The sequence below is a fragment of the Physeter macrocephalus genome, chromosome 14 (assembly GCF_002837175.3).
Source record: "Physeter macrocephalus isolate SW-GA chromosome 14, ASM283717v5, whole genome shotgun sequence".
In the NCBI taxonomy this organism is placed as follows: Eukaryota; Metazoa; Chordata; class Mammalia; order Artiodactyla; family Physeteridae; genus Physeter; species Physeter macrocephalus.
In genome coordinates, this window is record NC_041227.1 from 72,921,539 (window position 1) to 72,936,525 (window position 14,987).

At 39.7% G+C, this 14,987-nt stretch overlaps 1 protein-coding gene across 1 annotated transcript in view; it reads right to left on the bottom strand.

The window, feature by feature from the left end:
* Positions 1-441: 441 nt before the first annotated feature.
* The window catches only part of GTF2I (general transcription factor IIi), a 97,557-nt gene continuing 83,011 nt past the window's right edge, over positions 442-14,987 (bottom strand). Inside the window, exons 22-34 of the mRNA XM_055089766.1 lie at positions 14,653-14,711; positions 14,137-14,211; positions 11,180-11,281; positions 10,515-10,580; positions 10,004-10,187; positions 8,673-8,731; positions 8,228-8,308; positions 7,199-7,466; positions 6,095-6,123; positions 4,347-4,388; positions 3,507-3,548; positions 2,966-3,041; positions 442-2,231 (exon numbers count right to left, since the gene is read on the bottom strand). Of these exons, the coding sequence (XP_054945741.1) occupies positions 2,983-3,041; positions 3,507-3,548; positions 4,347-4,388; positions 6,095-6,123; positions 7,199-7,466; positions 8,228-8,308; positions 8,673-8,731; positions 10,004-10,187; positions 10,515-10,580; positions 11,180-11,281; positions 14,137-14,211; positions 14,653-14,711 (1,066 nt within the window). The 3' untranslated portion in view covers positions 442-2,231; positions 2,966-2,982. The remainder of the gene's footprint in view (positions 2,232-2,965; positions 3,042-3,506; positions 3,549-4,346; positions 4,389-6,094; positions 6,124-7,198; positions 7,467-8,227; positions 8,309-8,672; positions 8,732-10,003; positions 10,188-10,514; positions 10,581-11,179; positions 11,282-14,136; positions 14,212-14,652; positions 14,712-14,987) is intronic.

Sequence of the window (14,987 nt, forward strand, 5' to 3'; positions counted from 1 at the left end):
CACCTCGCCAGGAAACAATGCTGTCCTACGGAAGGCTCTACTGAGACACCCGACTGTGGGAAGCAGAGAGTTAATGAGGTGTGTTAAAACGACAGTGAGTTAATAAACAAAAATGACTTATTCCACCTCCAGGCTCTTCCACTCAAAGACAGATGCAGGAACAGCACCCCTTGCCTGAGGTTCAGCATTTCTTAAAGGAACCAATAAGCCTGTTTAGAGAGGCAGAACGGGACAGGACAGCATTCTTAAATTAAACCTTTTGCGGATCACCACGAGGAGGACGCAGCACTGGTTCTGTGCTGTTGTCCACAGTACAGAAACGGATGCACTTGTTAGACGTTAAGAAACTTTATATATATATATATTTTTTAAAAAAGCAGCTTTCTATTAGTATATATAAAAACAAAAGACGTGTGTATGCATATATACAGAATTTTCATACTGGATGTATACACTTACACTGGGAAACAGATCTCCTTGTGAGCCTGTGCTCCCGCAAACCTTTTGTTAAAGAGTTACATGTACAAGCTTAACCCCTTTTAAAAGCAGCCTTTGGACGACTACGGTGCTCCAGTGGCTGGGCCGGGAAGCGTGGGTGGAGGCAGCAAGGTTGTGACACCTTAAGAACAAGGTAAAGGAACCCTGAGATCCTACTGCAGCAGCTGTCTCCTCCTAATGTCGGTTGCTCAGTTAGGAACAAACCAGTTTGGCTTTCCCTGAGGTCACACTTGTAAGGGTAAAGGAGAGGCAGAGGGTGATGGTGGAGAGGACAGAAAAGGCCTGGAACCAGTGTGTGGTTTTCGTGGGGGAGGGGCCGACATACGGGCTCTACCCGGGGAGGGACTCTGACCTCCAACATCACGCGTGTGCTGCACACAGTTGGCATGTCACAGATAAAAAGCTGGGGGCTCCAGCCCCAGCTCAGCCCAGAGGCACAGCGGTCTCAGGCACACCGTGAGCAGTGGCGTCCTGACAAGGGACTGAGCCTCTGGACCGTGCCCGCCTAACCTCGCCCTGCATTCCGCCGAGCCACCCCAGGTTTCCCCACACAGTCATGAAAACACCTTAGAAAGAAATGAATTAGTGTGTGAAAGGCATGGATGGATTTTATTTATTACCCTATATCTACAATTTAATTTGAGGTAAAATATAAGCAACACATAAAAATGCCTATTTCTGCTACCATGTAATATAATTCTCCATCGTGAATATTGTGATAAAGCTAATGAAAACTCTATGCCATCACATACTCTAGCTTTTCATATAGCTGGTATTTTACAACTCTTACTGTTTGTGAAATCTCAACACATGTAAGATTCTCCTACAAATGGCGCAGAATATCAGAGGGTGCCTAATCAGCTTACTGACCCCTCACTCCCCACACTGGAGCCTCAATGTTACAAGTAGAACTGTAAAGTAATGAAGGCAATGAAACCCCCTTGAGTCTGATCCAAGCTGGAATAGTGTTCCAAAGAATTCCACACCACAATGGGTTACACGATAGTGAGGCTTTAGTGTCATTCAGCTTGCCCAAACACTTATACCTGATCTGAAACTTCTGGTACACCATGCATTTTATTTGGATGAAAAGTAAATGTGGATGGAAGAGGTTCTCTGTACTCCATCTATAAGCCACACGCTGAGATACTGACCTCTTACTGGCTGTTAGGTGATCCAGATGGTTGGTTTTTAATTACGATAAAAAACATATGAACCATGATAGAGAGCTTAGGAAAAGGTTTAGTCAAATATACAGATACTAACTGTTTCACTCAGTCATTAAAGAGAACCGTGAACAAAAGGATCAATTAAGTGATTTTTCAAATAGAAAAACTAAAGAGCTGAACTACCACAGGTATTTTCTTCACTGCAGAAGCTGAGATGTTCCGGGAGGAGAGATCTTCACTTGATTGGGAAACACACACCACAGCTGAAGGCTCTGCTGAACACGTGAAACATCTGATGAGATCCATCCCTGTCGTTTTCCCTGTCGTTTTTCCAGCACTGCTGTAAAATCCTTATATAATACATTCCAAAGTAAACCAGCCATTCCAAATCTATAGTCACTCCGCTCTTTAATTCAATTCACAGAACTGCTGAAAAAGTAGACATTTCTATCTAAAAGTAGAAAAAAAGGTTTGTATAGAAGGTATTTCTGTTATACAAGTATATTACACAGCTTGGGGCAGTAACAGGTCCGAAAAGCTCTTCTCACCCACTGATACTTTAAGCTAAAATAGGAGAGAAAACAAACAAGCAAGAAAACAGGTTAATCTGATTATAGGAATTTATGATTCACTAATATCTCAACTTAATTACCACTTAAATCCATGGACTGACAGTACATGGCCAATTCCACGACCAAAAAAGGCTCTGGAGTGTCAGGTACAGAGAGGTGAGAGCTATAACTGTATCCTCTAACTATCATGAAAACATTCAACAGCGGGGGCTTAGTGTGGTTCAATACGACATGAAAACCAAGTTTCACTGACTCCTGGTCTAGAGCTGCCCCTCCTGGGTAGTAACCTGGCCAAGTTTAAGGTGTTTGGAATAATTGGATCAGGCTTATAACTTAATTATGCAAGATGCACAATGGACTGTGTAGCTCAGCCAGACTCTGCAAATACTGTTATTATGATTAGGGAAAGAGGCCAGTCTGTTGATACTGACTCACAGTGAACTCCAACGGCAGGGCCAAGAGTTAACCTACAGATTAGAAACAAAACATTCTCCATTTGAGGCAAAGCGCTTTACCTTCTTTGCCTGACATATATTGATCCAAGGAAAATCTCTCTGCTTGAGTCTTCTAGCTCAAACCACCCAGTATGCTTATACTTTGTCCTCACCTGCCCTGAAGGCGGGGCCACCATTTATGGCTGAAGCAGGGAAAACACTTTGGCTTATAAATATGCAAGTGGGTTCAGATAGATACCACATGGCATCCTGGACACAGAAGCTGATTTACCCTAGGAGGGAAGAGGTCTACCACGTAGGGTCTGGTTCTTGCTTGATTTGAGAGCTTCCATCAGTCTCCTTTATTTCTATCAAGTAAAACAAAAGGGAACCGATTAACTGCACTATTAATGCAAATCTGTTCAATTATAAATCTACTCATCCCAAACTATTCATTACAATGACTTAATAGGAATTATAAGATACTAAAAATGATAAGACTGTTCTCTAGCAGTAAGTTCTAAATTTTGTTACTTAGATTTTCAAAGTAACAAACATCTTATTAATTATGCATGTAAAGGACCCACACTAGCTATATCTAGGTTATACAGCAGTCATTCAACTATTTCAGAATTCATTTGAAGAGTCATTTGGGGAAAATGGAGGAAAAGAGTCTATGAGTCATCTCTAAACACAAAGTTTCTGGGCATAAACTACAAATCCAGTTCACCCAGAAACAAAACAACCACACAGGTTGTTTAAACAGCTTTAAAAACACAATTAATCCTTTGTCTTTGGCACTTAACTTTTGACAACCAGACTAGTCTTTTTACCTTCTGTCGCAGGAACCTCCAACTGGCTCGGCTCGGCTGATTCTGAAGAGAAATACATGAAGATTTTACTTTAACATTTTTCAAAAGTTGCTTTCAGCTATTCAAAGAGCCTAGAGGGAGAAAGCTCTCTAGACGTTGTACACAAAGCCCAGGTCTAGGTGAGACAGCAGCCACAGATTCTTGGGATTAAATACACTGTTACTCAACAAGACTCTCAAAAACCGGCTTTTCTGAAACCTGTTAAATTTGCCTACACAATCGACATCTTAAATAACACTCTTAATTAACACAGCTCTAACATGAAAGTAGGAGTTTCTTTCTCTATGTCTTTTTCCCCTTCTTCTGTGGGCTCCCTTTTAATAAAAGCCTTTTGTTACTTTCAATGAATCACACAGCAGGCCTAAACACTTTGTTTCGAAGGAATTTTTTAAACTACAATGCATGCATTTCCACCCAACATAATTTTGGTTTATAGCAACCATTGGAAACAAATGGCATAAGAAGCCAAGTTAAAAAACAACCTTCTCCCCCCATCACCCCACGACTGCATTCTTCGTCACTGGTCTCGGGGTTCCTGACCTGGGACGGTGGGAACAAATGGCATGTGGTCCGGTTCTCAGTGAGGACCTATGGCTTGAGCTTATACAGGCTTTCAGACAAAGGAGTCCAAGCAAACAAGGCTGCCTGTGCACGAGGGTGTGCATATGTGTGTACGCGTGTGCTGTGGAATTACCTTTCCTTGAAGTTAGGTAAATGTAAGCATGTGAGGCCACACAATTTATGTGACCTGTTTCATTGACTAAGTAGGAATACGTCTGTATTTTACCATGCTTAATTTACCTTGGATCACTGGGCTTTCTGACTCACTCTGATCAACCAACTCTGAAAAGAAAGCAGATTCATGTAAGAAATCATTTAATGATATGCTGTTACATTTGAAAAGCGTTTTTTACATACATTCTCTAATCTGATGCTCCAACTTTGCTATAACAGGCACTGTTTTCCTTATGACAAGAAGGAAACAAATATTAAAAATTCTAGTATGTCCCATCAAAGTAACTAATTCAGAGTAATTACCATAAAATTCTATAATAGACTAGGGCACAAGGAAAAGAACTAAACTGAACATTTTAAACATAAGGTAAAGGAGCAGGGAGGCATAAAATACAGTGTCTTTCGAAATTAAAAATTACCCAGAGGTAGATGAATTGGGATCAATAAAATTTTTTCCCCGCAAAAAAACCCCACACCTTATCATGGGGTTTCTTTAAATGACAAAGTTCCCAGGTGTAGTTAAAGCTGAATGCCAAAGATGACTGAAAATCTATGAAGCAAGGTTTACTTCTCTTTCATTCATTACTGACATCCCCAGATACTAACATACTTGGCCAAGATAGACAGTATAATAAAAACAGATTCTACAAAAAAAAGAACTCATGGGTTGAGGGAAAAAGCAAATATATTTTACGATAAAGTGAAACTCGAAACTTAGAGGCAGAAGAGATATAACCAAATCCGTGACACTGAAGGAGTGGTGGCCACAGAACAGCATCAGTAGCGTGAAGCAGAACAGGGGGGTGGGGTCAGGCACAACAGCGGCCCAATTTCTCAGCTCAGGGGGAAAACCAGCAACTCACGAGGCTCAGCTGCTCAGTGACCACTGAAAACTCCTGAATACTTTCCCAACAAATAAAGTATACAATTGAATACTCAATACAGATGGATTTTAAAGAGTTGGAAAAAAGACTGAAATACTAATGGTATTAGTTAAGGATAATTCTCACTTCTGAAATTTTTTAACAATAAAGTTAACAGAAGAACTTAAAACGTACTAGCATAATTAAGTTTTGCTAAAAAAAACACTGTTTAAACTGATACGAACATCAGGGAACTGGAAGAACACTTACACTTGTTCATGCAACAGTGTCTGAGGGCCCAGTGGCTGCCAGACACTAGGCCTAAATATTAACAGAAGTAGCCACATCACATTAAAAGACTTACTTTTTCCAGCCCAGTAATTACAAACTAATAGTAAAAGTAATAACAGTAGTAGTAAAAACAGTAACAAATATAGATTTTGCTTACTGAGCACAAACTAGGGTCAGGGGTCAACAAACTTTATTACAAAGAGGCAGTAAGTATTTCAGGCTTTGCAGGTCAGTTCAGTTTGCCATAAGCAAATGGGCCTGGCAGTGCTGCAATAAAACTTTATTTACACAGGCCGCAGCTCGCTGGTCCCTGTTTTAGAGGCCTGGCACATAATGTGTCATTTAAAATGCTCTAAAACTCCCAAAATGGGTACTAATATCATTACCATTTTCCTAATAAGTAAACTGAGATTTAAAAAGGTGAAGCAACTCGCCCAATTTTACATCTAGAAAGTGCCTGGTGCCTCACACATTGAGGGCTAAAACGACGACTTTGAATGATTACTGCTGTAGGTGAAGTAATAAAATGTTACACTCTCAGCTAAGTGTACGTGCAAGTACACACACACACACACACACACACACACACACACACACACACACACCCATTCTCACATCCCAGCAAAGAAAAAAACCAAAAAGACTTCAAGAAATACTCACGGTTATTAATCACAAGTCCTGGAAATGGTCTAAAGAGAGAAACAAATTGTACAAGTTTTTTTTCTACTCCACAAGAGTTTACATGTATGTATATTCAGTTTATTCAACTAATATTTAGCCCATGTCACTTACGTGCTAGAATGAGAAAACTGTCCACTACTGTTTAATCTTATACTTTTTAATCTATAGATAGACAGATACACGAATAACTAATATGGCACATTATTAGAAAATGCTACACCAAGATGGTGGGAAAAAAATAGGAACAATGCAAAGGGAATAGAGTAATTTTAGTGAAATGAGAAAAAGCCTTGGGAAGGTAATACATTAGCTATTTCTGAGTGTTGGTCCTCTGCAGACAGTGGGAACTTGACAATGAATGGGTGTATTTAGGAACAGCTAAGTCTGGGGAGGTGGAAGAAAAGAGTGAAGGGCACTTGGGACTTCTGCTTAGGTGGATGACAAAAGGATACCGTAAGACTTACTGTGACAAGCACACATCAAAGACTGTACTTCTCACAAGGCTGTTAAGAGGGCAGGTGTAACCATCATTCCTACTCTGTGGATAAGGAGCTAACACTCTCAAAGGAAACAAACTACAATCTCACGGGACAGACAAGGAAACAGAAGTGACTTAGTACTGAATCCCTGTCTGATCCAAAGCCTGTGAAGAGATGCCTGAGGCAGAGGCTGGCAACATTTTTCTGTAAAGGGCCAGACAGTAAATATTTCCAGCTCTGTAGACCACACTGTCTCTGTCCCAACTACTTAATTTTACCACTGCAATATGAAAGCAGCCACATACGATATGTAAACAAACGGATGTGACTGGGTTATAATAAGACATACAACTAAAATAAAAGCAGATGGAAGGCTGGAGCTGGTCCACGGGCCATGGTGTGCTAACAATCCCCCGCCTTGAAAACCAGAGAACTGAGTCGGCACAAGGAGGAAAGAATCTAATAGTACAGTAACTAAAGAATTTCATTACAGTTCGTTTCATTACACGGTAAACTTATTACACATGGCTACATTTTGGAAGATGACTCAGCCTCAGCGATCTGCAGGTTCATTCTTATGACCAAGCAAGGAACTCTCACGTACCTAATGACTGTGAATTTAATGAACTCAGCAGAATCTAAGATCCTTCTCATGGAGCTGATTTCCAGATAGCTGGGGGCTTTGAATGACACTCCAGGAGGCATGCCATCAACCACCACACAGCCAGGGTTAATTGTGATTTTCCTGTAGGGAACTTTCACAGGGAAACCCATACCAGTGGCTTCACCAGATTTTCGACTAAAGAGGTCATTAATTTGTTCTCTTAGCTGTCTAGCTTTTTCAACTTTTGACAGTCTTTCATTATCATCATCTAAAAAGGTTAAGAGAAAGTTGTAACTTAATAACAGGGTTAATTGTGATTTTCCTGTAGGGAACTTTCACAGGGAAACCCATACCAATGGCTTCACCTATAGCAAGACAAACGGCAGAAAAGCATAGATGAACCTAGCACCTTAGGTGAGTGTCGTAAAAGCACAGATTAAAACTACCTGAGCATAATTTACTTTTAAGATCTTATTGAGACAAAATTTCCTTGCTTACCGCAAGCTATACTATGCAAATGCAAAACTTACCAAATTTTCGACTGAAGAGGTCATTAACCTGTTCTCTTAGCTGTCTAGCTTTTTCAACTTTTGACAGTCTTTCATTATCATCATCTAAAAAGGTTAAGAGAAAGTTGTAACTTAATAATGTGATTTCAATACCAGATAAATTTTTAGGTGCTTTATGTAACTTCACCTCACGTTGTTGGAATGTTTTAAAAAACGAATCAAGGTTGAAGTGATTTAACCAATTTAATAATAACACCAAACCGACAATGCTGCAGTTATGAAGAGCTTTGCTTGCCGTCTCATACAAATGTTTTAAACAACACACTGGGCATCTGGGTAGCCGACAGGTCTTAGCTCATGCCAAGTCTCATAACTGCCGAGAGCTGTTTGGCGACAGACTGACAAGGTGATGTATCTGGCTAACGACGTCTGCAGGGGCTGGCGGGGACAGCACTCAATGTGCAGTGTAGTCAACATCCGTGAAGCCCCACAAACTATGATTAAGGCAGAGAGGTCATACCTGGAATCGTCACCTGAATGATGTTAAGATCTTCAACGCCTGACGCAGTAGTATTCACACTGGGCGATGAATTTATTTTTCCTTAAAACAGGAACTTGAGATTAGAACATACACAAATGTAATTAAATCTTCCCTAATGAAGCGCTTACAATTCAGACTACAAAAGATAGTATTTTAACCCAACTTTGTTCCTTTCCATGACATGCTTTGTTGTTCTGTGATATTAGGCTTCCTGAAAGACGTTTTTCACTTTTTTCTCTTCCTTGTGGTGCTTCGTAGCGCATCAGATATGTGGGGATCCTTAGGTATTAAAGAACTTAAAAATCGTAAACTAGTCCAAACCCCAACCTTGAGTGAGCTTTCCTGGTTTTATCTCAGTAGCCACTCTCTTTCAACAATTTTCTAATAAGTGTCTAACAGCATGTTTTCTGTAGTAAACGCTTACTTGGAGGGCTCTTAGACGAGGAGGTGCTCTCCTTAATTGCCGTCTCAAACATTTCAGGCCTAAGAACAAGAAAAGAGAAAAAACTTTTGGGCTAACATTCCAATAGTAAAACATTAAATCTTAAACAAGTACGAGATTTAAAAAGCCAGCAACTTTCTATAAATACACATTCTTAGTAATGGAAGAACAGAAGTAACATGGATCTCTAAAGGAACACGCATATAAAGACTAATTGTAATTGTGATTTTACCATCCACCCCAGCCCCATCTAGTATAAACAGCTTCTTTCTGTGGTTTCAATATATCCTGGAAAGAGTCGATGCTAGACTGGAGAAGGAAACAGGAAGAGACCCGAATGCAGGAAGCATGGAAACAGAAGACAGGCTGTGAAAACCTGAACACAAGAGACTGTCTCCCTTAGGAAGCAGAAGCAGGGGCCTAGCCTCTACAGACCTGGCTGAAGGTACAGAGCGAGGCCATTACGGTTGGCAATGTCAGCTTTGATTACTTGACAGCATCCTTAGGGAACTCAGAAGTAACCTTTAATAAATAAAACCTAAAATTCCTTTCAATTCGTTTCAAATGTATTTTGTTAACTCTATTTCCATTTACTGCAACTGTGCTGGCATAATTCACAGATTTACAAGCAAACAGGAGAGCAATTTAAAATATTCTGTAAGCTGCAGAAATAGAAGGGCTTTATAAAACTGAACCACTGCCTAGACGCCAGTAGTATCAACCATTGAGATATCACCGTGAGGCTTCCCTGGTGGCGCAGTGGTTAGGAATCCACCTGCCAGTGTAGGGGACACGGGTTCCAGCCATGGTCTGGGAAGATCCCACATGCCACAGAGCAACTAAGCCCGTGCACCACAACTACTGAGCCTGTGCTCTAGAGCCCAGGCGCCAGAACTACTGAAGCCCGCACACCTAGAGCCCGTGCTCTGCAACAACAGAAGCCACCAAAATGAGAAGCCCGCGCACTGCAACGAAGAGTAGCCCCTGCTCGCCGCAACTAGAGAAAGCCCGCGCGCAGCAATGAAGACCCGACACAGCCAAAAATAAAAATAAATAAAAAATAAATTTATATTAAAAAAAAATATGTCACTGTGCACCGACTTCACAAAATCGAGTTGTTATCCCTCTAATAAGCCATAGCCCTCCCTCTTTTGACCAGTTACGAAAAAATTTAAAATATATACAAAGGTACAGCTTAAAGAGCTTCTTTGACCCCAAGGTTTGGCTGAGCTCCAAAGCTGAATCCATGTGCCATCTCCCAGCGTCAAACTGTGTCAACTCACGGCCAATCTTGTTTCATCTTATTTCCTTACTTTTTAATGATGAACTTAATTTTGGCTTTGTTTCTGAGTATCTTCTCCAGCCTTGGAATGCCAAAAGTAGATGGTCGTCGGAATGGCACACCCTCGGGTAAGCCTTCCACGTAAAAGTCTTCAGGGAAAGACTCAAATAACGCAAACGGCACTTTCACAGCTTGTTTAAGGCCAAGAGCTTCACCTAAAAAAACAAAAACAAAACACATTTACTGGTTCTCATATTTATAACTTAAAAAAACTAAACCTTTTTAAAAAACGCCTTTTAAATTACATTTTGCAGCTACTAAAACCTTTCTTTTTAAAACATCACATTAATTTTAGAAAAATTTCTTCAATTTCTTGGTGCTCAGAAATGTGGAAGAAATTATAAAATTCATGCCTGCAAAACCCACACACTTCTGATGACAGTAATAGTTAAATGTTGAACAATTTTACTATGCTCACATTTTTCTATTTTATGAAAAAGCTACCTCATTATTTTAATAATAGTATTTCAAAATAAACTTACCACATTTTTCATTGAAAAGATTTTCAACTTTCTGTTTTAGGTCAGTGATTTTGGCATTCCAGGCCTCTGCATATAAAATACACAAGAAAGATTAAGATGTTAGTAATAGTTACTAGTATACATCCAATGGCAGGAACTTCTTCATCTTTTATTGTGCATCTTTAAGCAATACAAAATAAAAAAATACATAGGTTTTAAACACAGGCATGTCTTGATAACTATTCTAATCCTGATGCATTATTTAACTGTTTTATTCTATTCCTAATATGTTGGCCACGAAGAAATAAAAAACCAAATGAAGACCAAAATACCGCCCCCCCCAAACAATTACAGTATCTACTACGTGCCAGATACAGTTTTACCCTTTAAATGATCTGGTATTTATAATCTTCATAATAACCCTATGGAACAGGAAGTAATGTTATCCCCACTTACAGATAAGGAAACTGAGGCACAGAGAGGTTAAGCAGCCTGCTCAAGGTCACAGAATTATGAAGTACTGGTACCAGATTTGAATTCAGTCTGGCTCTATAATCTGCGCCTTTAATTGCTAATATATACTAACTCACCAAATAAAAAAAAGAAAACAATTCAACTAGTAAAATATTTTACTAACTCCTTTTGTTTAAAATAATGAAATAAAGAAAAACATAACACATATTTACCAAAGGAAAACTCTCTCCCTCGAGGCTTGAAGGGAACATTAGAACCATTAGTCTGGGTAGGGGTTCGAACAGCTGAGGTTTGAGGGTTGCTGTTATTGGGGCCTACAGAATTAAAAAACATAAACAAAAAACATAATCAGCACATATATTCAATCATCCTTACGTACTGCTCGTGATTTCTCTAGGACATGCTCTTGAAGTCCAACCTGTGCTGGAAAAGTTAAGTTCAGTGTGTATACAAGCTCTCTGCAATGAAAACAGCCACTGCTGTCAGTTTTACAGACCTCCATCCATTTTCCTACTTCCATCCCTATAATCAGGCATTTCCCCCAAAACACATCTAGCTTTCTGGCTGATCTGAGGAACTTTCAATTCACTTAATGATTCATTACGCCATTTTGAAGCCACTGGTTACCTACGTTTGCCTTTTGTATTTTTCTTTCGGCCTTTGAACATAAACACGACTTTAGATACAACTATATCATCTCCACTATATGAAGCTTTCCTTTGGATTCTCTAGCTGACACTGACATATCCTTTCTTTGAATTCTTAGTAATATACAGAAACAACGTTATGGGTTATCAGTTGTTTTCCATTAAAAGCCTGACTATGGCCTCAGAATCGAATAAAATATCAAGATTCAACATTCTAATCTTTAATTACTTCAAACTCCTGAATAAAAACCACAGCTTCCTTAAAGAGCATAGTGATAAAAGCAAAGTATTTCTGGACCAGCTGGATCTAGCAGCCTGGCTGACCTGGCAGGTATAATAACCAGACAGAGGAACTCAGTATATCCTGTTACCATACTTCTTTAACAGGCTACTAAGATCACTCAACTAACATCTCTTTTTATACTCCATGTTTATAAAGCAGCCTTTTAATAGTAACAGGGCGAGACAGGAAGACACCTGTGATCACCTGACAGAATTAAGCTGACTGAAATATCTACTTCCGATTCAAAAATCAATAAACTGGCTGGTTTATGCTTAAGTGAAATGACGCTACACACCCACTAGAACGGCTAAAATAAAAAGAATGACAATATCAAGTACAGTGAGGATGTGTAGCAACTGGAATTCTCATACATTCCTGGCAGAAGTGTAAAGCGATACAATCAGTTTGGTAAAGTGTTTCTTAGAAAGTTAAAAACCCAGTAATTCCACTCTAAATATCTATTCAAGAGAAGGAAAGCATATGCCATGTTTTGTACACAAATGTTCATATAGCATCTTTACTAGACAAAGACAGGAAATAAACCCAAATGCCCACTGACAAAGGCGTAAATTAACTCTGGTGAATCCATACAATGGAGTAACACTCAGCAATAAAAAGAAATACTGAAACATGCAGCAAGTACAAATCTAACAACATTGTGCTAAGCAAAAGAAGGCGACCATAAAAAGAAAAGATACAACATGATTCCATTTATATGAAATTCTACAACAGGCAGAAATGTTCCATGGTGACAAAAAGCGGATCAATGGTTGCCTGTGGCCTGGCCTGAGGGAGTGACTGCCAAGGAGCGTGTGGGAGATGTTTTAGGGTGAGGGAGATGTTCTATCCATTGACTAAAGCGGTGCTACAAACATTTTTCAAAACTCAAACTGTACAATTAAAATGCGTGCATTTTATCGCATATAAAGTATACTCAATAAATTTGATTTTTGAAGTAATAAAAAAATTCCATTAACAAGCATGATGTATAATTTAAAAGAAAACATTAGTGTGGTGGGGAAAAAAAAGTCCCTCCTCCTTGCTGTCACACTCTTGACAAAAAGTCCCTGAACATGGACACAGCTCTTTACTACTCAAATTACTTAGTGTTAAACCACTAACACCTATTTTGTGGTATTTTAACAAATATAAATTAAATTTGGGGTCTATTTATAGCCCTGGTTAAGCAAAAGAAAGCTACTGTGTGTGGGACAAGGTCCTCTGTGGCTTGGGAAGACAACAGAAAGAGAGTCTCTGTTAATCTGAAGGCAGGTCAAAACAATTTTTCATTAACCCATCACTGCCCTTGTACACGAATGTTCAGAGCAGCATTACTCATAAATAGCCAAAAAGTAGTACAAACCAAATGTCCATCAATTGATGAATAAACAAAATATGGTATATCCACACAATGAAATACTAGTCATCAATAAAAAGGAATGGACACCCATTAGGATGGATATTATCTAAAAAGCAGAAAGGAACAAGTGGTGGTGAGGCTGTGGAGAAATATCACCTTGTAATTGAAATTGTTAATTAGAAACATTTAGAAATCTAACTTTGGGACTTCCCTGGTGGCACAGTGGTTAAGAATCCGCCTGCCAACGCAGGGGACACGGGTTCGAGCCCTGGTCCGGGAAGATCCCACATGCCCCGAAGCAACTAAGCCCGTGCGCCACAGCTACTGAGCCTGCGCTCTAGAGCCCACGAGCCACAACTACTGAAGCCCGCGCGCCTAGAGACCGTGCTCCTCAACAAGAGAAGCCACTGCACCGCAATGAAGAGTAGCCCCCGCTCGCTGCAACTAGAGAAAGCCCGCACGCAGCAACGAAGACCCAATGCACCCAAAAATAAATAAATTTAAAAAAAAGAAAGAAATCTAGCTTTATCGCAGTTAAGTGTTCTGCACCTAAAACAAGTTTTATAACAACTACTGAAGCCCGCGCGCCTAGAGCCCGTGCTCCTCAACAAGAGAAGCCACTGCACCGCAATGAAGAGTAGCCCCCGCTCGCTGCAACTAGAGAAAGCCCGCACGCAGCAACGAAGACCCAATGCACCCAAAAATAAATAAATTTAAAAAAAAGAAAGAAATCTAGCTTTATCGCAGTTAAGTGTTCTGCACCTAAAACAAGTTTTATAAAAACTCATTTGCATAAAAATATAAATAGTAAAGTGAAGAAGCAACAGATTAACTGGTGAATTGGAGAGCGGACAGGAACCGGCCACAGGGCAACCTCACCTTCAACAGTGACCTCAATTTCAGGAACTTTAGAATTACTCCCAGGGCTTCGTGGTCTTTTCGGGGACTGCAAAGCTGTAAAGTAAGCATACAATTTCTTTTGCATATTGTAAAAAATCCAGAAGGAGATGCTTTATAAAAGCAGAGTATTAAAGTTCATACAGTTTGGCTCTTTTCAAAGAAACCTGAAGAATTAAACTGGTAGTGTAATCCTCCACATGAGTCTCAACAAAGCTGTGGAAACATGAATGAAGGAGGATTGCAAACATGAAACTGCCAATGAAATGTTTACTTTTAAGAGACAGAGAGGAGGGAGGGAGAGGAGGGAGGGAGGGAGGGAGGGAGAGGAGGGAGGGAGAGGAGGGAGAGGAGGGAGGGAGAGGGAGGAGGGGGGTTCATTAAATAAAATACCTTAAAAAGCAAAGAAACAAACCGAAAGCCCCCAAAAGATATCTGCCAATGACTCAGTATGTTTTAACACACTGAAGTATAATGAAGGTATACATAATCTCTTACCTTTAGTGTTTATTTTACTAGCCATTCCAGGAGGCAAGTAGGAAATAACTAGTTCAGGTCTAGAGAAAAAACCAAGAAACATTACAGTGGCCAGTATAATACTGGTCTTCACGGCTAGTAAAAATTGTGACGACCAATGTTTTTTTACAAAGGCGACCACAAAATAACTCTGTAATGTAACAATATTTTCTACTGTTATGGACCAAAAAAATTCACTTTTCCTTCCTACAAATACCTGCTAAATGATTTTATGAAGAGTAAATGACTTCTTTCATGAAAATGAAAATTAACTATCACTAGTTTCTTCTTCAACTACTGAAATTCTGCAGACATAT